The 23147-nt window shown below is 42.7% G+C and overlaps 2 protein-coding genes across 9 annotated transcripts in view; one reads left to right on the forward strand and one right to left on the reverse strand.

Moving 5' to 3' along the window:
• tenm3 (teneurin transmembrane protein 3) overlaps nt 1-6851 on the forward strand; it is a 203523-nt gene extending 196672 nt beyond the window's left edge. For all 7 annotated transcript variants that reach the window (XM_070913106.1, XM_070913115.1, XM_070913124.1 and 4 more), the window contains 6 exons: nt 1113-1315; nt 2168-2278; nt 2442-2584; nt 2712-2836; nt 3266-3396; nt 5917-6851. In XM_070913106.1, coding sequence (XP_070769207.1) covers nt 1113-1315; nt 2168-2278; nt 2442-2584; nt 2712-2836; nt 3266-3396; nt 5917-6672 — 1469 coding nt within the window. In that variant the 3' untranslated portion in view covers nt 6673-6851. The remainder of the gene's footprint in view (nt 1-1112; nt 1316-2167; nt 2279-2441; nt 2585-2711; nt 2837-3265; nt 3397-5916) is intronic.
• Nucleotides 6852-14738: 7887 nt separating this feature from the next.
• On the reverse strand, nt 14739-22440 carry dctd (dCMP deaminase). Of its 2 annotated transcripts, none has more exons than XM_070919735.1 (6): nt 22337-22440; nt 21586-21685; nt 19861-19996; nt 18874-18990; nt 17111-17207; nt 14739-16070 (listed from the first exon to the last, which is right to left on the reverse strand). In XM_070919735.1, the coding sequence occupies exons 1-6, from the start codon at nt 22375-22377 to the stop codon at nt 15986-15988; spliced, it is 576 nt and encodes a 191-aa protein (XP_070775836.1). In that variant the 5' UTR covers nt 22378-22440; the 3' UTR covers nt 14739-15985. The 2 variants fall into 2 exon arrangements, with proteins under 2 accessions (XP_070775836.1, XP_070775845.1); XM_070919744.1 differs by lacking the exon at nt 22337-22440 and adding an exon at nt 21990-22060.
• Nucleotides 22441-23147: the final 707 nt, after the last annotated feature.

Raw genomic sequence — 23147 nt, forward strand, 5'->3', positions numbered from 1 at the left:
GTAATAGTCACAATTTCACAACATTAAGCTAGATAGCTGTTTGCTATCTTTGCTAAACTTACCGTAGATCATTTATTCAAAACAAATATTATACACTCTGGGTTCGTTAATCAAATAATCCAAATTTGATAGCTCTCCTAGTCACTTAGCTTGGTTCATGCCAGGTTAGTTAGTTGGAGTGTGGCTGGCTTGTTTGACCGCCTTCTGGGCTCCCGACGCGGGTGCTTCAGTTGAACGAGTGACCCTGTTTAACTCCCGACTTTCAGCTGATTGCGTCTGTTGTTGTCGTAGTTACGACGGCTGTTGAAAGCAACTTGCTCTCTCCCTGTTCAAAGTGCGACCGAGTGTTAGTACGTGACACGTTCCCTCAAACAAGACTCCAAAGGCGAATCAGATATGTGTGTTTTGATGAAAAAGGAAAAAAAGAAAAGAGACAGCTGTTTTCAACAGCCATCATCACAGCAACAGATGCAATCAGCTGAAAGTCGCCAGTTAACAGGGTCACTCGATAAACTGAAACACAAGGCTTTCCTGCCAGAACAGCTGTCCAACCAACATGGAGTTAAGCAGCATACAGAATCTGTCTAAAAACCATCGCTGTTTCGTGCATCAGACTCTGAGGGTTAAATAAAAGTGGATGGCGCAACACAGCTAATAGCCTCCTCCATTTTGCATTCTCTGGCTCAGCACTGTCACGACAGCTTGCTGGTTGGTCAGCACCACAAACTCATGTGTCAGAGTTCACCAAAGTTGAACTTGGCACAAAGACTTAATGGATTTACTTCGCCCCTGTGATTGTGGTGAGCTCAGTGAAATGAATGAACTTTGAGTTTGCAGTTTAAAATGCTGGCGTGACAGAGCCTTAACCCTCGTTTGTACCTCACTTAACCTGGCTCAGCACCAGCATGTGTAGAATTCCGATGTGATTTTAGGATATAAAAATGTTCCTGATGGGTTTTTTTTGTAGAAAAACGTGACAATCCCACTGAAATGTATACTACCAAAGTCTGCAAAATCTCAATTCAATCCTACCCGTAGTAGCTTTAACACCTAACTTATTGTTTTGTCAACCTTCACTAACCCGTTCTTCCTTGTTACCATCTGTAATTCAGGTCTTCTAGTTCGCGTCTACAGTAAAGCAGCCAGCTGGACCATCCAGTATCGTTACGACGGTTTGGGTCGGCGCGTGGCATCCAGAAACAGCTTGGGCCAACATCTGCAGTTCTTCTACGCTGACCTGAACTACCCCACCAGGATCACCCACGTCTATAACCACTCCAGCTCCGAGATCACCTCTTTTTACTACGATCTGCAGGTAGCTACGTACGCTGGAAAAGTCATTCTAAACATGCGGACGAGGAAAGCAAGTAAAATGATGTCATTTATTTTCCAAACTCAAATGTTGTCCAGTATCTCCCGCTGGAAAAACACTGAATGTGGAGGAGTCTAGCTCTCGTATAAAGTATGAGTCACTTTTGGTGAAAACATGATGAGTGTACAGCATCTCGATTAGAGAGGAGGGGATGGTTTTCAGTAGCAAGCCCCACTTGATCGCATAAGGGAATCTGTGACGCGGTGACAGCCAGACATGAACTTGTTACATTGTGATGAATTTGGTTAGTGATTCAGCAGCAGCAAGACGTTAATTTATAGCCCTCCTGTTAGCACTTGTGGAGTTATAGAATAGAGTGCCAAAGTCCTAAAACCCGGGTACCCTCGTCTTGAAGTCAATGGGTTTTTGGTCAGATGCCTGAAATAAGGTCTGCGGTTAACACACATTTTGTTCTACGACATGAAATGCGTCAGCAGATACCCCCACTCGTGAATTGTGGAGGTTTTATGTGTCTTAAAAAAGCGGCTAAATGAGACCACAGAGGTTGTCGCAGACATTAAACATCTTCATGTCAAAACACGGAAAGTCACCTACTCACTTGTCCGCCTTTACAGCCTTGTCATGTTTATACTCTATATCTATCTGTCTATATATCTATATCTATATCTATCTATATTCTCTTAAAAGTGAAGCTTAGCGGTGGTGACGTTGAAGTAATGCGACCGTGGACGCTAACTACAAAAATACGTCATCCCTGCAATAATGAAAATCATCATCATTGTTATATTATATATAACTATAATGTGTATAATTGGAATGTGTATTGTTGCACAGGGCCATGTGTTTGCGATGGAGATCAGCAGTGGAGAGGAGTTTTATATTGCATGTGACAACACTGGGACCCCGCTGGCTGTCTTCAGCAACAATGGACTATTGCTCAAACAGGTATGTGCGTGTGAATGTGGGTGTGTGTGTGTGTTTTCTCGTGGGGCGGCAGGAAGAAAGCTTTTCGGGTGTGTTTCGTGTATCGGCTCAAATTGTTTTAATGAAATTGGTCTGTGTCTCCGTATCAGAGCGTGAATCTCTTTTTGTTGGTGTGTGTGTGTAGGTGCAGTACACGGCATATGGCGAGGTTTACTTTGATTCCAACCCAGACTTTGTGCTGGTAATTGGTTTCCATGGAGGCCTGTATGATCCTCTGACGCGACTGCTGCATTTCGGAGATAGAGACTACGACATCCCTGCTGGGAGGTAGGTCAGCCCGTCACCTATTCACTCGTTGCCAGTCCAAGCATACGAGGTGATTCTGTCCATACAGGATGCTATTCCAGCTTTTATCGGCATCACACACTGACCAGAGCGTGTTTGTTTTGCGAAGGTGGACCACCCCTGACATCAGCACATGGACGCGTGTTGGTAAAGACCCCCAGCCCTTCAACCTCTACATGTTCCGAGGCAACAACCCCATCAGCAAGATTCACCAGGTCAAAGAATATGTCACAGGTAACGAGGAAACATTTACAGTAAAAAGCAACAGCAGTAACAAAAGCGCTTAGGTCTAGGTGGTCCAAAACCAAACCAAGTGCTCTTACAGTTATATATATATGCATGTGTTCTATGCTGGGTTCCCTTCTATTCACTATGGCTAATACTTTTCATAAATACAGTAAATGTAAGGTTAGATCAATCATGATCACGTTCAACAGGTGCCAAAAGGTTTTGTTTTCAGGTGGAAAGTGAACATATCATAGAGATTTATGTTGCAATGTGAGGCACTTAATGTTCATTAAGGGAACAGAAGTGGTTTGTTTGGAATTGTTCTGAGAGGACGTTCAGCTGGTATTGAGTGCAAAATCATCCGAGCAACCCGCTCGAGCTCACCCTTCAGCTTATTTGATTCTTTTCCACGTCCGCCGCTCTCCTTCTCCGCAGATGTCAACATCTGGTTGGTCACGTTTGGCTTCCATCTCCACAACGCAATCCCAGGATTCCCCATCCCCAAGTTTGACCTGACGCAGCCGTCGCTGGAGATGAAGAAGAGCCAGCTGTGGGATGACCTGCCTGTACGTATCATAAGTGCTCTTAGGCAGAAAGGTTGAATGAATCATAGATGACTTGAGGGCAACAATCCCTTGTTGTGTTAGCAGCGGACGGTACTCTGTTATCATAACTATTTAACAACAACAACAATGGCAGCATGAATTTGTTACTAAAAGGTGCCACGCTCATATTTTACAGATATTTCCTAAATGTGTATAATTTTCTATTCAAATAGAAGTAAATCCATCAATGATAGCTAAAAGGGATTTTAGGAATAATTAAAATACAGTCACGCATAAATGCACACTGATGGATACCAGGAAGAGAAAAAAGCAGACACGCAGACGGCAAAATGACCATCAGAAAAGACGATTTTATGCATCCAAAATAAAAACGCAGTGAAGAAGAAAGAGATGGGGAGGAAACGCGCGGAGCAAAAGAAATTCGGAAAAATTAAGATGTCAAAGTAGTTCAAAACGTGAGAAAATGAGAGAGAGAAAGATAGAGAGTGTGAAGTGGCAAGGAAATCAAGAAACAGTAAAAAGAAAATGGAGGAAATGGAGGGGAAGGAGGAAACTGTGGGAAGAAATGGAGTGAGAATAATGAGCGAGGAAATGAGGAGAGAAGACAATGAAGAGTCATCCAGCAATCATTCGTTCCTTTCCCTTCTCGGAGCTGCATGCTGCGCTCCTTCCTCTTTGCCTTCACTCACTCACTTATCGTGGCTATTTATACACTTGTTTGGTGGACAGGTTATCGGGAATTCACGCTTGTGCGCAAAGGGTGAGAGGCTGTACTGAAAATTCAGCGAAATAAAAAGACATTGACGTGAACACCAAGGACAGTGCGAGACGAAAATAGACGTGGCAGATCCAGGGAAAATGAGGAAGGAAACGGGAGTCTCAGACTGACTTGACAGTGTTGTTTGAAGTGTGAATGTACTGGGGTGCCATTTATAAAACAGTGCGTAGGATCCACACTAGAAGTGTGCACATGCACAAAAGCCGAGAGTGGCACGTGCCAAAAACAAATCAGACTTGAAAAATAAAAGTAAGAAATGAAAATTCAAAAAGGCAGTGTTCCCTTTCTAAATCACCGTCCACCTGGAAATGTGCGCACAGGGATCAGCTTCACATCCCGCCCTCCGCACAATGCGAAGCGCCACATGAATGTTGATGCATACGAGTGAGCCCCGCTGATCAACGGTGCGTTACTGCGGATCATGGCAGTCCATGTGCAGGAGGAGGTGGAGATGTGCCAGAAACCCGGACGTTAGCGTCACCCCGGTTCCCTCGACGAAAAAGCCAACGGGATTTTGAATTATTGCAGAAAATACGTTTTGTTCGGCGAGATAATCTTCACTAATGAACACCACTTTTAGGATATTTGAAGCGTAAATGGAATCTCCAGAAGTAAAAAGCTAACGTCAGGTTGTAAAGGAACTGCACCACGGTCGCATCACTTCAACGTCACCACCGCATAAACACAACGAGACTGTGAAGGCGGACTAGTGAGTAGATGACTTTCCGTGTTCGGCGTGAAGACGTTTAATGTCCGCGACAACCTCTGTAGTCTCATTTAGCCGCTCGTTAGCAGCCGCCTTTTTTAAGACACGTAAAAGCTTCAAAATTCTCGAGTGGGGGGTATCTGCTGACGTATTTTATGTCGTAGAACAAAACGTGTAAATCTCTTAAGCTTGTGTGTAACCACAGACCTTATTTCAGGCGTCTAACTGAAAAACAACAACAAAAAATACTCATTTCCAGGTTTTAGGACTCATTCCTGCAGCACTCTATTGCTATTATCATATACAGTCCGGCCCTCTTGGACTTGCTAGTGCTTTAAGTGCAGTACCGCTCTGCAGCTGTTCCTTTCCACTTTATTCTGCTTTACTTTACAGGGAGCAAATGCACTAAAGACATACAGTAAGCGGATACATCGTATCAGTAACGTACACCCACAGATATTGTAAAAAAAACGTCCTTCAAGTTCATTACAGTTGCTTCATAGTTATATAGCAACAGTACGTACGCGCTTTACCATGTTGGCATGTAGTCACTGTTCTTCTTCAGTGTATTTCCTCAAGTCTTTTTTTCCTAGCTGCTGTTTTGTTAGGGCAGTACCAGACCACAGGACATTGGTTATCAGGGCACAAAGGAAACAATGTGATTTGGCAAAAACAAATGCATAATAATTCTACATATTTTTGAGGCTTTTTTTGTTGTTGTTGCAAAATTGCAAAATTGTTGCAAAACAGTCTGTATATAACATCAGTCCACGGTGTGTTACCTCTACAGTAGGTGATATACTGTAGCTGCAGTAGCTCCCATGACTAAAAGTAACAATAATATTAAAAAACAAATACTGATCTATCAACATTAGTGTCATCAGTTTCTCAAAATAAACAATGTAATGTTTGATTAGATGGATAAATGGATTAGCCCGCTAACTATAAACCTGCCACTTGAAATGTAACCTGTGTAAGTGTCAATGATGTCTTAAGCAACAAGTCAAACATCGCTTCCTCTGTCTCTCGTCCACAGTCAATCTCAGGTGTCCAGCAGGCGGTGACCCTTCAGTCTCGGGCCTTCCTGTCCTTTGAGCGAATGCCAGAAATCCAGCTCAGCCAGCGGCATGCAGACCACGCCAAACCCTGCCTGTGGTTCGCCACCGTCAAGTCTCTGATTGGCAAGGGAGTGATGCTGGCTGTGATCCAAGGTCGCGTGGTGACCAATGCTCTCAACATCGCCAATGAGGACTGCATCAAGGTGGCTGCAGTCTTAAACAACGCCTTTTACCTTGAAGACCTACATTACACCGTGGAAGGACGAGACACGCACTACTTCATCAAGACCAGCCTGCCTGAGAACGACCTGAGCGCGCTGCGGCTCACCTCGGGCAGGAAATCGCTGGAAAACGGTGTAAACGTCACGGTGTCCCAGTCGACGACAGTGATGAACGGGAGAACGCGGCGCTTCGCGGACGTGGAGCTGCAGTACGGCGCCCTGGCGCTCCACGTGCGCTACGGGACGACGCTGGACGAAGAGAAAGCGCGGATCCTGGAGCACGCGCGGCAGAGGGCGCTCTCGAGCGCCTGGGCCCGCGAGCAGCAGCGGGTGAGAGACGGGGAGGAAGGAGTTCGGCTGTGGACAGAGGGAGAGAAAAGGCAGCTGCTGAGCAGCGGGAAGGTTTTGGGCTACGATGGCTACTACGTCTTGTCCATAGAGCAGTACCCCGAGTTAGCCGATAGCGCAAACAACATGCAGTTCCTGCGCCAGAGTGAGATAGGGAGGAGGTAACACGCATCGACAAGCATCTGATTTCTAACCCCCTGTGACTGTCAGAGACGAACGAAACAAAACAAACAAAAAGTTCAGTTTTAACACAACAAATTTTCCGCACACTGAACTGTCTTGAGACTCAAAACTAGCCACTGAAGAGAAACCCAAGTTTGCAAATTTGTTTTATTCCGATGGTAAAATAGGATTTATAGGACTGATTGATGATGTAACCATCACGTCCAACGCACCCAACCCCAAACATTATGACACAACTACAGTTGTGCAGGTTTAAAACAGGAGCCTGCAAAAAAGGTTCCGTCTTTTGACCAATGCCTTTTTCTCTCTTTCTTTTTCTATCTATCTTTAACTTCCTTTCTGTCATTCTTTCTTTCTTTCACCCTGTCGTCTGCCTTCAAACAGCCCGCACGCATGCCCCCCCCCCCCCCCCCCCCCCCCCCCACCCCCCTCCCTCTGGTAGGCGGGGCTATAATCGTGTGCTACCTAGCTGTGAAACTGGGGGATGTAGAGACTTCAAATAGCCAACTGAGCATTTCAGCAGCCATCGCCACTAGATGAGCCCGCAAGCATTTAGACAGTTGAAAACTGTCAGCGCAGTCAATGTAAATGTCTGCAGATCCCTAACAAGGTGTTGAAGGTATCATACGTGTGTGGGTCCAGATGTGACCCGTCGCTCGAGGTTACAGACCGGCTGTGAGCCACGGCCATAGGATCTATTGTTGCCATGGCTGGAGCCATTGAATGGAACTGTTGTGGACTCTCTCTAAGAGAGAAAAAAAAAAGGACTACAATTTGTATGAAGGAGAAAGAAGAAAAGAAAAAAAAGACAGATTTTTCTGTTTGGATTTTTGTTTTGTTTTTATATATAAACTTGCATTTGCTTCAGACAAAAAGGGGATATAAAAAAAATGAACAAAAAAGTGTTTACATACTATTACCTATACCACTATTACTACTATTACTACACAACCACCACCACCACCGGAAATGGACCATGATCTGAACTAAACAAAACCAGAAACTTTTGTTTCTTTCTTACTGATATCTATGATCTGCTCGGTTGGTTTCTAAAACCACTCCTCCTAATCCCCTGTGCTTTTTACAAGGTCTATAAAATCGTACAGTTTCAGACTGCAATCAACAGCGATGCGCGAGGAAGCAAGGCGACCACGGCTGTTTTTCCGATTCTATGTGGATGTGCTCTTTGTGGACCGAGTGGGCTCACCGGTCCTGTGAAACACTGGTCCCCTGTCAGCCCAGGAGTCCTTCACTTCTGCAAAATGTGACTCAGCCTCATAATGCATAGGCCTTGTGCTTTTATCGGTCAAAGGTAGTAGTATTGCTTGCAATAGAAACATGTTGTCATGGCTTTGGGGGAGGGGGGGGGGGGCGGGGGGGGGGAGGGTCGCTGTGAGTAGTAACTAATCGTTGCTTCTCTCCTCATTTTTGCTCGTTTCTCCTTAAAGGGACAGTGCATCGCCATCAGTGACTTTAATGAGTAACAGTAATAGATCAAAAATCGATGTGGATGTTTTCTCATTGATTGTGGGTCTCTGTACTCTTTTAGAGGAGTTTTTCTTTGTGTGTATGTGTGTTTACAAGGGTGGTAAGGCAACCGTAATCATTTTAAAAGGAAAGAACAGGAACTTTATACAGAGAGTTAACATCATATGCTACCAATCTTTTTTCAGAGACAATTGAGACGAGTTGATACTGTTTTATGGGTTTATCTTTTTTTTTTTTTTTCGAGGTTGAGAAATTCCACTTATCCGTACATCAATATTAGTCTCAGAGAAAGTAATTTATGTACAGTGTTTCTACAGTAAAGAATAAAAATCCTTGAAACTACTGTTGGGTTACTGTGTTGAACGTCTGTGTTTCTTTTTCTCCCCACTCTCCGAAGGCAAGCGGCACAAAAAGCTGCTGGGCAGAAATGAACGCGGCGTGATGAACAACGCAGCGCGCCGCGATTGCCCCCCATTGCTTCATGCAGCGCTGTGATATTGTTATTGATTACAGATGCTTTCATCAAATGGCTTCATTGCCATGATCGCTGCTGTCGATCGTATGGTCAAGAGTCCTGCCACTCCTGTGCTGAGGTTTTCATCTTAGCTATCGGATAAAACAGAGACTCTGTTGGGAAGTGACTACATTCACTCAAGTACTGCATTTAGTACCATTTTGACTTTAATATTTCAATTTTATGCTATTTTACACCCCACGTTTAACTCTATAGCTATAGTTATTAGTAACTTTATATATTATAGTATTACGATTTTACATTAAAAGCACATGAACGTAGAAAAGGTGGTCAGCAATTCCACCAAAGAGACTTGTGACCCTTTGGAGGCGGCTGGACCTCTAGGTTGGGAACCACGGATCTAAACTGTATATAAAGTAGTTAAAGCGCCATCTCAATCAACTACAATAGTAGTAGTAGAAGAGGACTTGTAGGGGTGGGAAGTGATAAGATTTTATTGATACCGATGCCATTATTGATTCTGCATATTGGTCACATTTGTTGTTGATTCCTTTATTGATTCATGATCAATTTTCTGTGTGGGGAAAAAAGGAGGCCTACACAGGTTTTCATCGCAACTGTCTGATTTAGGGATGTCCAGATCAAGTTTTATTGGCCCAGTTTCCCGATCCGGCCCTCCTTACTTTTCACGTGCTACTTGATCCAAATACTGAAGGTCCTGAGTCAAGACTATAAAGTTGATCAACTTAAATTGTTGATATGATATGCATGAAAATATGCCACGTGAAAAAAGAGAAAACGTATCACTTTGTTGGAGTTGCTGGGACAACAAAAACACTCGCAGTTGTACAGTGGTGTTACAGAGTGCTGCTTCTTTCTCCTCGTAAACAATCTTTGGCAGAGCACAGACAGCGGCTCTCAGAGAAGCAACACAAACCTGACAACAGCCAGGTACAGTTTTGGCCTGCCATCAACTGACTCACTGAATTACTGTTAATTAGCAACAGCTGACATGACCTGCTGCCTGCCACGTTTGTCATCTTACAGATGAAAGTGACTCATCCGTGTATTTTGCCAACCCGGGTGTCAGAACAGAGTCAACTACTGACACAACCAAACCATTTTCACCACATTCACATATTTTCACTGACATATCAAAACGGAACGCTCCGCTCAGGACACCCCTAGTTTTGGTATCTCTGAGTCTGAACACAGAGCAGCATGGGAACCAGACGAATCTGCGAGCTCGTGTCTTTATTTGCTCAGCCTGGCAGCCTACCGCTACGCCGCACGTTTCGTTGCTCTGATTGGTTGAAAATGAACAGAGAGGTTCCAGGCCGATGTGCATTTGCACACTGGTCTGGCAATGCCGGGCTAGAAACAGAGGAGACCCTCTGTAAATGAGTGCTTGTTGCAAGTTTCTAACAGCATAGAGGCATGAGTCAGAAAAACGTATAATTCTGATGGATCGGACAATTTGGAACCAGTTCTTGGGTTCCCATCCCCAACTGATTGTTCGTACACCCAAAGATTTTACATAATTAGCATAAAAGATTAGTCAAACTACATGTTTAACGTGTTTCATAATAAAGCACAGTTGGCCCCTGGTGTGACGGCGGCACTCTTCGACGCTAAAACGCTCTATTTACAGTCTCTGTCCGAGCTTGTCCAGGTTTGGCCCTGAATAATGAAGCTCGGCAGGGTTTCAGGCGGACATGAAGTGGAGTCACTCCAATCAGCTGATCATCCGCTGATTTTGCCAGCGGTTAGCGGCCAAGCAGCGGTCAACCATTACTGTCAACCAGGAAACGCTGCCACAGTCACCTACGTTTTGCATTTTGAATGTTTCCGACTGAAACTTTAAGAAAGAGTCGAGCTCTCCTGCAGCACAAATGGCTGATTTTTCAACTCCGCTCTCTCTTTTCTTGACGCTCTCCAAACTGAGTGAGAGAGCGGGTTAAGGCTTTTGTGCTGTCTCTTTCTCTCTGGCAGCAGGAGCCTTACCTCAGCTACATCACACTGACTAGTCATTTGGGTTATATTTCTTTCATTCGGGCTCGGATTCATATTAGATTCATTTATGTCACTTTGCTCCCTCTCTTTCACCGTTTCTAAGACTGCACTGGGGACAGCAGTAACTCGGGGAAAGAGTAGGGGAGATGTAATGGGATGGCTGGTGGCTTGAATTCTTACTGATTGTATCAAAAGCAAAACATACACAATGTAAGTTGAATCTAAAGTATACCATTCTACTGTAGCTTCCCAATGTATCACAGGAACTGGTAGTATTTTCCCACATGCCATGATGTCAAAGGAAACGAACAACAGTCTGAAAAAGAAATAGACCACAAATAGAGTGCTGCTTTCACACTTCCGGCTCCCTCGTCTGGAAGTCAATGGGTTTTTGGTCAGATGCCTGAGATAAGGTCTGGGGTTAACACAAGCTTAATGGATTTCAATGCTTTGTTCTACGACATAAAATACGTCAGTAGATACCCCCTACTCGAGAATTCTGAAGCTTTTGCGTGTCTTTAAAAAGGCGGTTGCTAACAAGCGGCTAAATGAGACTACAGAGGTTGTCACGGACATTAAACGCCTTCACGCCGAACACGGGAAGTCATCTACTCACTAGTCCGCCTTCACAGCCTGGTTGTGTTTATACTCTATATCTATCTGTCTATATATCTATATCTATCTATATCTATCTATAGTTAAAAGTGAAGCTCAGCAGTGGGGACGTTGAAGTCGTGCGACTGTGGTGTAGTTCCTTTATAGCCTAACGTTAGCGCTAGTGATTCCATTTACGCTTCAAAAATCCTAAAAGTGGTGTTCATTAGTGAAGATTATCTCGCTGAACAAAACGTGTAAGTATATTAATTATTATATTATTAAGTTTGTTTTGCCACAGAGTTTATTTTCTGCAATAATCCAAAATCCAATGGAACAATCCCATTGGCTATTTGTGGAGGGAAGAAAAGAAAAAAAAGAAAAAGAAAATACATCGTCCCTACTACATTCTATTATGACGCATAATGTCACACATGAACTAGAACACTCAAACTGACAATATTTCCATCTTCTCCTCATACATCAGTCAGTTGACCTGCTGCCCAGTAATGACTGCATCAAGTCTGCATTCACACTTATGACATACAGCCATACGAAATGTGTACGGACTGCACTCACATAGCGCTTTTTATACTTTTAAGAGTGATCAGAAAGATCTTAAGCAAGTCCTCAGTTTGACCTAATTACCCAAACTCTACGAGATCAGCCTTGGTGGGGCAGCGAGAGAATCGGAACTACTTCATCCTTAAAGAAACAACAGTCAGCCCCCTGCTTCTTGCCCCTGGGAGTGCTTTGTCACTCCCGCTCTGTTCCCCCCTCAGCAGTGCCTTGGCTAATATAGCATGTGATTCGATCGTGCCCCACTCCCGAGTTTGTGCGCTATCTGCCTGCCGCTCTTTGTTTAGTACCAAAATCACAGTGCAGCCCAGTCCAGCGAAGCAGAAAGTGCTTGATGTGTCTCAACAGACTGGTTTTCAACAGGCGGCTGGAATCTCATGCTGGTGGTCGGCTTAAGTTGATTAGTAATATTTTACTGCCTCGTTGCACCAAATGAACATATTATATCAGTCGGGGGCTCGCAAGCGTCAATGCCAGATTTCAGGCTTTCTGCACACTCCGAGGCTTTTCAATACATGCCCAAACTCTCAACGACCCCCACTGTGAACTTTTGCTCCACGATCCGTGCAAGCATGAAGGAACAAACGGCCATCAAACCAGGTGTGACCAACAGGTTCATCTCTGGGGGGGGAAAAATAAAAAATCCCCTGCAACTATCACAACAATGAACAATTTTGTATGTTGTCTTCTGATTCCAAATAACCAAAAACACACCTGACGGTTTACATTTTCCTGCTGTTGAGCAGAGATTACATTGTTGGTGATGCCAAACCACCAGCTTCCACTAATTTTACAACTAACGTGGGTTGTAAAACTAGTGTGTTTGTCTTTTATTCGTATTATTCTAAAAGCAAAACTCGGATAAACAAAGTTTGTCATGACACTTCTGCAACAAAGTCTGAAACGCCTGGTCCTAAAGTCTAACAGGCCAATTACAAGGCTGCTCTTAAAGGTCCCATATTATACTCATTTCCAGCTTTATAGTTTTTATTCTGGGACTCCACTAGAATCCTTATCTATCTTCTCCTGGCCCTTCATGCAGCCCCCCAGTTCCCCCCTCTGTCTGAAACAAGCCGTTTTAGACAAACTAAACAACCTCCAAGAGTAGTTCCTGAGCAGAGCGCTCCGATAACTCAGACAGACTTGAGCGGGTAGATGAGCATCCCTGTACCTGGTGGGTGGTGCTGTGATTGGAGCAGATGACCTGCTGGGGGGGGGGTATGGCTGAGTGCGGTGACTGTATCGTTGTGACCTCACAACCTTACGGAGGTCCTGACGGCTCGTTTAAAGGCGCAGTGTCTGAATACAGGCCGTGTGTCACATGGATGTGGACTGGTATTTATACAGCACCCAGACCTGCTTTGTAATAAATAAAAAAAAGACATGGAAATTTCACTTTCTACAATATGGCACCTTTAAATGCATTTATCAAATATGCACTGCAATATTGTACTCTACTGTACAGAAAACACCTCCTGAGCAAGCATGGAAGGAAGCCACGTCAGAGTGTGTATTCTGGGGGTGCAGAATAATGATTCCAATATACTGGGTACAGACTTGCTATGGAAATAAGCAGCAAATCAATCCAACAGTGAAATGGGGTGCTGGATGCATTTACTGCTTCTGTGTGTAGGCATGTCGGCAAAAAATAAAAAAATAAAATAGTCAAATAGCTAAAAGAAAACGTGTGACATCGTGTGTTTGTGTTCGGCGTCATGTGCATCAGTTGAATGAATGGTTGTGTGTGTGTGTGAGAGAGAGAGAGAGAGAGAGAGAGAGAGAGAGAGAGAGATCTCCCTCTATGCATGATAGTCAACAGGAGAAACGAATGAAATATCTGTGACCATGGGCCCATAATGTTCCTATGAATAACTTTCTGGCAGAATGTCAAACAACAGCTTGCAGATGGAATATTTGAACAAATGGAATTGAAAAACACACAAACCTGGCATTTGTGTTTTATTAAGAAGTATTGCACTGAGAATAACAGGGGAGAGAGGGAATGGCCTACAGCAAAAGGTCAAGATCCAGAGTTTAACCCCTTATGGAAACTTGCTAGACTAGTTGCATGTGTACTTGTGAAAGTAACCAAATGTGCTGTCAAAAATACTGTTGTAACAGCTAATAATATATTAAATGTATATAAAAAGGAAACCCCAATTATTACTGAGCTCGGCCCAACACGATTTGCTGGAGATGGGACTGAGACGTTACAACTTTTTGCTTTCCAAAAAAAACAACAGAGTGATACGTCCTTTGCTTTATAAACCATCTGGTGTGAGCCCACTGTGCACATCATTCCTCAGCCTGGTGTGTTCTGTTCACCGACCTCGCTCATTTTCTTAAAAATTGTGCCAGGCTTTGCAGTTAGAGTAACAAGTGCTTATGTGTGTGGGGTTTAGCGACACCAATTTAAAAAAAAAAAAACGTATTTGCCGCGCTACTGAGAACTTCAAAACTCAAGCGAGCCGCAATGAAGTGGAAGGGAAGAACACGCGATTAATATCAATTAAATAGGACGGCTATTTTACTTGCATTTATACGATTGTGGCATTTAACAGAGTTGTTTACTTCTTAGGTTTCTTTTTTTTTTTTTTTTTTTGTTTTTTTTTAGCCTAAGAGATTGTGGGGGGAAAAAAAGTCATTCATTCATCACTGTTGGCAAAACGAACCGGCATCAGAATGTTGTTTTGTTGGCACTATCCAAAAACTACTCACTTCTTCCTGAGCCTGTGGCTGAACTTTCCACCAAATCTCATTAGTAGTTTCTTAGAGCTACCTAACTAAACAATCAACAAACAAAAATAAACATCTAGTACAAATGACAAACTATGTATTTGAAGTGCAGCGACCCTTAGATTGATTACATCCTTAAAAACACAGTTTCAAGAATAATGACCACAGTGGGGAGACATCTTTTATTGGCTCCACCTGAACTGACAGCTGACATGGTTGAAGGAATGATGGTGTGAAGACACAGAATTGAGATTTCCCTGGTCACTCATGTCAGAGCACCCACCCATACACCCGCACCCACCCATACACCCACACCCACACAGGCAACAGCTTGTTAGACAATACAACAGCAAAGGGATGAACGGCTTTCAGCTCAGTGGCAGGCAGTCTTGGAAGACGAGGTGGTGAACATGTTTTGAAAGCCGTTTGCTACCATGAAAGAAATCTAAAATAAATTTTTAAAAAACAGCCTTCAGTGATAATTAGTGGAGAATCTGCCAGCCACTTGTTGTTGCCGTTCAAGATTTAAAAGGCATTTCACAAGAACAATTTCCAATTGTAGTAACTTCCTCTCACCAACACCTTTCAGAACACAGTAGTAAAATGGTCATTCAAACTAAGCTCTATTAATATATTAAAAACCCCATGTGCACATACGGCTATTTTAACAGTGGCTACTTTTTGCAAAACACAAGTTTGATGAACCTAATTGCAAAAACACTGCGCCAACTTAATGCAAATTACCAGCACGTGAGGGAGTGATGTGCGGAGCAACCCTGATGAGATTCAGTTGCCCATAACTGATCGACATTAAAAGAAAAAAATAATAATAACTTACAGTAAAAAGTGAATTCTGTATCAGGGGTTGGATGACAGTGTAAAATATTCAATTCAATATGATTCAAACAGCTTGTACCCCGACAGTAACACAGAGCAGCTCCCAGTATTCAACATAACTGGGCAGCTTCCGCTGTGAATGTGGAAGGTCGAATGAACTGAAGCTCAAAGTGCCTCTATAGCAGTCTGGCACCTTGTTTGAAAGAGGAAAGAAAAAGAAAACCGATTTCACCTGATCCGCGACACAAAAGATGTTAAAATAAAATACTCAAGGAAGTGTGTTCAGAGTCCTTGTGTAGTCCTTATCCCAAGGGAGTTTTAAAAGACAAAAAAAAAGTGTAAAAGACCATCCGCTACACAGGGCAAAGTGTCAAATTAAACTATCTTGAATATCCGGTTAATCAAAATATCAAAAGTAGCCAAAGTCGAGGTATCCTTGGGTTTTCCTTTGGACAAAGCAGGGGGCAAGAAGGCGTACAGAAAAAGAGGCATCAAAGTCCCTTTCAATCTCGTCCGTCTTCCTCTCCTTCCCCGCCTCATTCGGCAGCTCCCCAAGGTGAGCCATTTGCATTTTCACTTGGTCGCGCTGTTCAGCATTCCAGGGTGGTTAATGGAATTAAAATCAATGACAATCTCAGTCCTCTTGGGCTTGAACTGTCTGCCAAAACACATGGAAGGGGGGGGGGGGACACCAACATACACATGAGTCCGGAATGCACAAGTACGAGGACACGCATGGGAAAACACCAAATATAAACACGGATGAGGATGAAAGTCACCTTTTCGTTGTCTTTTCAAGTCATACTTTCATCTGTCGTCCTGTACTAAGGAGAAGTACAGTCCTTGTATCGCAGCGTAGAACTACTTACCTAGTATATACCCAGAAGCAGAAGAGAACTCTGCCTTTTTTTTTTTTTTTTCTATAAATACATGACTATTTTGGTACAAACATTGACCCGCCAGTGTGGCGGATAGCCCTTTGAGATTTACTCACCAAAAAAAAAATCCATCACACCAGCATTGTTCACCCCAAACTCTTGCACAATAAGCGCTGGTGTTGTCCAGCCATCCTGGATTAAATTTACACTTTCCTGGCATATTTTGTTTTCTATTACGGGCTCATCAAGGCGAGGAAGAAGAAAGAGTGAGACGTTGACACGTCAGAATTTTAAGAAAGCAAGAGAAAAAAAGACAACATACAAGACAGTGTTCTGTGGTTCATTTGAATTTCTAGGAGAGAAAAAAAAAGGGACCATTTTCAAGGTATTCCATTATGCCGGCTCGTACAAGTGATCGCCTGTCCGCAGGAACAGATTTAAAAACGCACTTGCTTTTGATAAATAAACCAGGAAACGAGGCCAATCGTGACCGCGTGGTTTAAACTGGTGTACAAGGCCAAAGGCTACACGTGGAACATAACGTTACAGTCCAACAGAGTTTTGGTCATTCGTGCTGCTAGCATTTGTTAGCCATGCTGCTCGTATGCCGGTAAAAAGGTAAACAAGGTTCCTCTTCTCGCGGGTGTCTGATCAGCAGCACGAAGTTGGGCTGCGTTTCTAGTTGAATCCGTCTCAACAAGCCGCAACGAGGCAGGGATCATTTCATTGGTCAACACCACACCTGGCATTCTATTGGTTGGGGAATTTTGACAGAACACGTATTTTTTTTCTTGTGCGCCAGAGAAAACTAATTCCTCACCTGTACTGTATGCCCGCCATGCTCAGAAGCCTTCTGGAAGCAGCCATCTCCAGCGTGTCATGGTACTTGTCAGAAACATAGACCACTTCCTTGATACCTGGACAGAGGGAGGGAGCGATAATGAAGGAGTGCAAAATAAATGCCTCTTAGCAGAAATGGGCTTCTGACCCAGGGAACCGCATGACAGATGAAAGCAGAAAGAGAGAGAGAGAGGACAAATGAAAAAGAAGGAGGAGTTGATCAATGAACATCTGTCCATCAATCCCTCCAGTTGTTTGGCAAAGAGCAAAGATATTTCAGTAAATGCTAGCCAGATTTGCTGTAGATATTCATGCTGCCCAGAGGAGGAATCCTAATAATTCTGGTGACCACCCTCGGGACAAACGTTTTGCCCCAACACTGTTTGAGGATAATAAATCTTTGTCTGATATTATTGATGGAATAGAAAGTAAACAAATATCAATACTTCAGACCTGTTGTTAGGTCTTAACTTTATGTACACATGTTTGTGTATCATGTCATTTTTACTGAATATAGTTGAAGAGCAGGGCTCATACGATTTCATCAGACGGTGAAGGTCCTTATGGACACACTGCTGGGCAGATAAAATGCAATTACTAGGTGTGTTGTACTGGCTATACCGGCAACCTAATCTAGGTATATTACAATAACTGGGCTTGTACAATCGCTAATGGCATTTTACTTCACAAAGCCTTGACAAACACGGAGGTGGTTACTTCCAAGTTACTTCAAAATAGCATCTTTGAATGTAACTCAAATGAAACTATTTCCTTTTAAACACTGACTATAACAGTAATTCATTGTAACACTTTGTTTGCGACTTTTATTTTATCCAACATTTTAAACAACTCCTATGAATTACTCATAAAATGCATGAATGAATTACTTTTAGCAAAAAATGACATTATGTGTCCACATAATGTCAGAATGGATACTAAATTTGCTTTACTTTTCAATAGGGCTGACCCGAGTGCTTCTTATTATTATTCATTACCCCAAATATGTCAAACAGCCCATGAAATAAGGAACAGTAATCCCACATCATGCACATGGGTCCACACACAAGCAGAGCAGAGGAGAGACGGGTGACGTGAATGTCACTCGAGTTGATGACAACTTGTTACATAACGCTGATATTCAACCGTGGTGTTCCGTCAGGAGATAAAGTGACTTAAACCAAGTGAGTGAGAAAAAGTCTAAAACAACTATGTTATTTGTTCAGCTAGAGTAGAGGAGACGTCTGCTAGCCGCTAGGCTAATGTATGCAGTGGAAATGCCACAGGCTTTAGCCAATAACGGTGACTAGCAAAAACTAACAATTGTTATTGTATCACAGTTGGTCGTACACTGACTTTTGACTCAAAAGGACCTTGAAAAACACGTTTTTGGTGCTGTAATCATGACAACGTTTCACAAAAATGTCACGATGAGGTGATGCCATTTTTTTACCCAGAAGTTCAGAGGTCAACTTCACTGTGACATCATAATGCCCTTGAAAAACAACTTTTTTTGGCCATTATTCAAAACCATAACTCAGGAACAGAAGGGGAGATCGTGAACATATTTCACAAACTCCTGTGGGAAACACTGGACACTGAATGCCAGAACACAAATTGGCACACAGTTGACACCAACTTTAAGCAGCTAAAACTTAAAAATAAATGTCAAATGAGTCTACCAACAGTTCCAATTTATTTGAGGAGGGGGGGGTGTAAGAGTGTGTTTGTGCTGTCAACACCCACCTGCCTGGATGACGAGCTTGGCACACTCGTTGCAGGGGAACAAAGCCACATACATGGTGCAGCCTTTCACATCAGCACTGTTCTTGTTCATAATGGCATTCAGCTCGGCATGGCACACTGTAGGACAGAGCGTAGAGATGGTCCCCAGTTAATATAAGGATATGGCAAGTTTAATTAGGTCGTATTGCCAATGAGCCCTACGGAAATCACAGTGAAAACAAATAGCTATAAACGGCCATGAATAAAACTTGAGACAGGCAGGCGTAAAACACAAAAACTTGGCAAAATCATCAGCACATTGTTTGATTAGTTCACTTTAATATTTGGGGTGGTAAAAACACTGCAGCACCTAAAAGTCGCTATTAAGAAGGCTTTAAATGTTGTCGTGTTGTTTTTACGCAGAAATATTTAGTGAATGCACTGATTTTCTATGGAACTGTGAGTTCATTATGTGACAATAAAAGTAAAAAAAAATGGAAAGGAGCTCTTTATGAGTGGGGGGGGGGGGGGGGGGGGGGTGTAGATTACTTATTACTTATTTGCCCTCTATCACATCCTAAATTAAGCGCCAAGAGAGAAGGGAAGGGAGAAAGAAAAGAAAAAAAAAAAACAGAGAGAAAGATAGAGTAGAATGTGAGCGTTATCTTGTCAATGGAGGAAGACTGAGATTTCTTCATTATTTATCCTCTACCACCCTCTACAGGCCAAAGTTTAGCACTTGAGACATGGGGGAAAAATAAAAAATAAAAAACTCAGTAGCATAGTATGGACAGCTTCCAAAAATTGGATTGCCTTAACATTTCAGTTGAATGGAGTTCAGTGCTGCGGTGAATGAAACCAGGAGCGCTTTGTTACCTAGTCATACGTTCATATTTTCTTCAACCGAACTGTTTGATTCCAGAAAACAGTCATTTTCTAAACCGAAATAATTACAAACTGTCCAAAATTAAAGCAAGTAAAAAGCAATGAGTGCATGTGCGTTCTCACCATAAGGATATTTAGTGTCAAGGGGGTTGTCGGCAGAGCGGGACCACGGTAGCAGGTCATCGTCACAGCCATTGGGCATACCATTGTAACCGATGCCGACAATCTTATTCTCTGGGTTCACTATACACGCCCCCACCTGCAGAGAGGGAGAGATTCCAAAGTTTAGTCTAGCTGTACATGTAAAAAAATATATATATACATCTATTTATATATCTATCTATATACAGCGATGTCGGTAACAACCCAAGTAATCCACACATACAAAGAAATCCAAACATATATGCCCATAAATTAAGTTATGTGTAATAAAGTGGAATGACACGGGGACTAAATATTGAACAAATGAAGAAAAGGAGGTGCAAACAGGCATGGGAAGCCAAGAAACCAGCTGAAATCTGTCAGTATTTAGGAAGCAATCCTGCCCCCATCAGTGCAAATTAATATTAGGTTTAGTCCTAATTGATGGCCTATAAAAAGGTTTCTCATTACCAAGGTGGTTGTATGTGTGGATTACTTTGGTTGTTACCGACATCTGGTGAAAATTTCATGTCAATAGTCCCATCAGAAATACACTACTCACAAAAAGTTAGGGATATTCGACTTTCGGGTGAAATTTATGGAAAATGTAAAAAGTTCATGCTACAGTGATATTATATCATGAAAGTAGGGCATTTAAGTAGAAGCATGCAATGGTAATTTCTTCATCTCATTCCTAATTTCTGCTCAATGTGAATCGACTTCATGTGAAAGCTGAATATCCCTAACTTTTTGTGAGTAGTGTATATTTACTGAGAAAAAGTTGATGCGTTCAACACTTATTTCCCCCGCTGTGTATATACACACATATATATATATATACACACACACACACAATGATGACTGTTTCAGGAGCTTACAGGCCTCACTGGGCCTCTCCCCAGTGCTGCGCAACAGACATACTGAATGCAATAAAAAACCTCTCCCCAGTCATGCCATCATGCAATTGTGAGCTATGGGGTTTGAATGTGAAATCCAGTTTAGGATACTATATGGCCAAACCCCAACACAACATCTACAAGCCCAGCGCAGTGTGATTCATTTCAAAAGACATTCACAGAGCACACCTAAAAGCCTCAACGCTTCACCCGTCTGTACCTCCTTGTCGACAACTCTCATCTCAAATCAGTAAATGATACAACGCAGGCACTGTTATTTTCAGGTTTGCCCTTTGATGAGAAAACAGTCTCACACATCGGAATTACACCTGGGATCTGTATGTCATTACTTTGGATACATAATGTGCAGAATATATTACATCTGGAAGACTCAACATTCATTGCTGAAAAACTAATACATTCCATGTACCTTAGAAGCGAGGAAAACAAACATCAAGGACAATTACTTTACTTTAGCCCCTTTAACTTCCCTAAGCCGGTAAGATCACATCATTGCCGTGTTCTTAAGAAACTAACTTTTTTACAGTGCTCAGTGGCCTTGTGGTTCCACTCAGAGCTTTGGGCTCAGTAACATGACTATAAGGTGCCTACAGACGCCGTGGTGTGTGGCATTGATTTATGCGACATACTTGTCCCTATACAAATAAACATTGCATAAATAAAATGATTTATAAACAAAATAAGTTAAGATACTTCTTTGTGAAGTATGTAATTGTTGCAGCCCTAATACACATACACACACACACACACACACACACACACACACACACACACACACACACACACACACCTGTGAGCTTGGGTCTTTGCTCCTTTGGGCTGACAGAAAGGCGACAGCCATGAAGTACTCAGGCCACTCCAGGTAGTCTTCTCTCTTCCTGGTTGTGCCACTACAGAGAAACACACACACAAGATACAGTATGCCAAAATACACTGGAGTGGAGCTTTAAGAACTATTTTGGAGGTACTTGTACTGCATTTCCATTTATAGCTACTATATACCTCAACTCCACAACATTTTCGATGTAACTACTGCTTTGGCTATTGCCAACATTAAAAATGCAGCTCACCAATTAATGTATGCGATTAATAATTGAATAATCGAGTATAATATATAGCCTAATATAACAACCACAGGGACCACTTTCCATCACAACACAATATTTTAACTACATTTTGCTGACCGTAACTTACGTCTGTGGGTTTTATTTCAGTAAGATTTTAAATGTAGGACTTCTACTTCTTATGGAGTGTAGTATTTTTTTTATACATCCGTATTGCTACTTGTACTCAAGTAAAAAAGGGAGCCAAAGTTCCAGACAGACAACATACAAAGCTCGTCTCAGAATGATAAACGGTACACAAAAAAAATGCGAAACAACTTAACAAACACCGGGAGGGGGGAACAACAGCGAGTGTGCGGGGGTGGACACAAACAGCACTCTGCCGCGTGTACTGTGCGTCTCAGTGCCAAACTTCTACTTCTTCTCGTTTGTGCCTCTCGTGTCGGTTGTAGACAAAATGAAAGCCAAACTAGTTACCCGTTTAGGGGACGGGGCCTCGGCGGCTGACTTTCTTCCATGGCTTTTCGAACAGTGGAGCTGCCCGTGGGTTCCCTGCTCTTCTCCGGGCTGCGGTTGTGCTAGTTGCTGGATGTTGACGCGACAGGAAGAAAATAAAATAAAAAACACGACACGCCAAACTACGTCAACACGAGGAAGTACTAAGACATTTCCCGCGCCTGATCCATGACAAAGTGTTTTTTAAGCCCCGACTTTTGCCTTCGAGGACAAACTATGTTTCCTTCGCTAGGACTCGCAGATTCAAATCACAATATACACGTAATATATAATAAGTCTAACCTGAACTTCTAACAGTAGTAGAGTATGCATGTTAGAGAGTAATAAACACAGTGGGGAAAGTAGGCTCAGACTGCCTGAAAGCCCTAACTCGAGGGCAAAATCTCCCTTATACTACTTATCGGTCCATTAACACACACCTCCAAAGTCACAAGGCTCAAAAATGTCCACAAAATGTCTCCACCTCTCAGGACCTGGAAGTCTCTTCACAGAAATTGTATTTTTAACAGAAACAAATTAGTTGCAGGGCATAACTATAAAGCGTTGGAGGGGATGATGTATTTTTGTAGGCAAACTCAGGAGTTAGCATCACCCTGGTTCCCATGGGATTTTGGAGTATTGCAGAAAATAAGCTCTGTGGCAAACAAGCTCTGTGGCAAACAAGAGTTTCAGCGAGATAATCTTTACTGATGAACACCACTTTTCGGATATTTGAAGTGTAAATGGAATCACCAGAAGTAAAAAGCTAACGTTAGGCTATAAAGGAACTACA

This window comes from Enoplosus armatus, chromosome 2 (genome assembly GCF_043641665.1).
Source record: "Enoplosus armatus isolate fEnoArm2 chromosome 2, fEnoArm2.hap1, whole genome shotgun sequence".
Lineage (NCBI taxonomy): Eukaryota > Metazoa > Chordata > Actinopteri > Centrarchiformes > Enoplosidae > Enoplosus > Enoplosus armatus.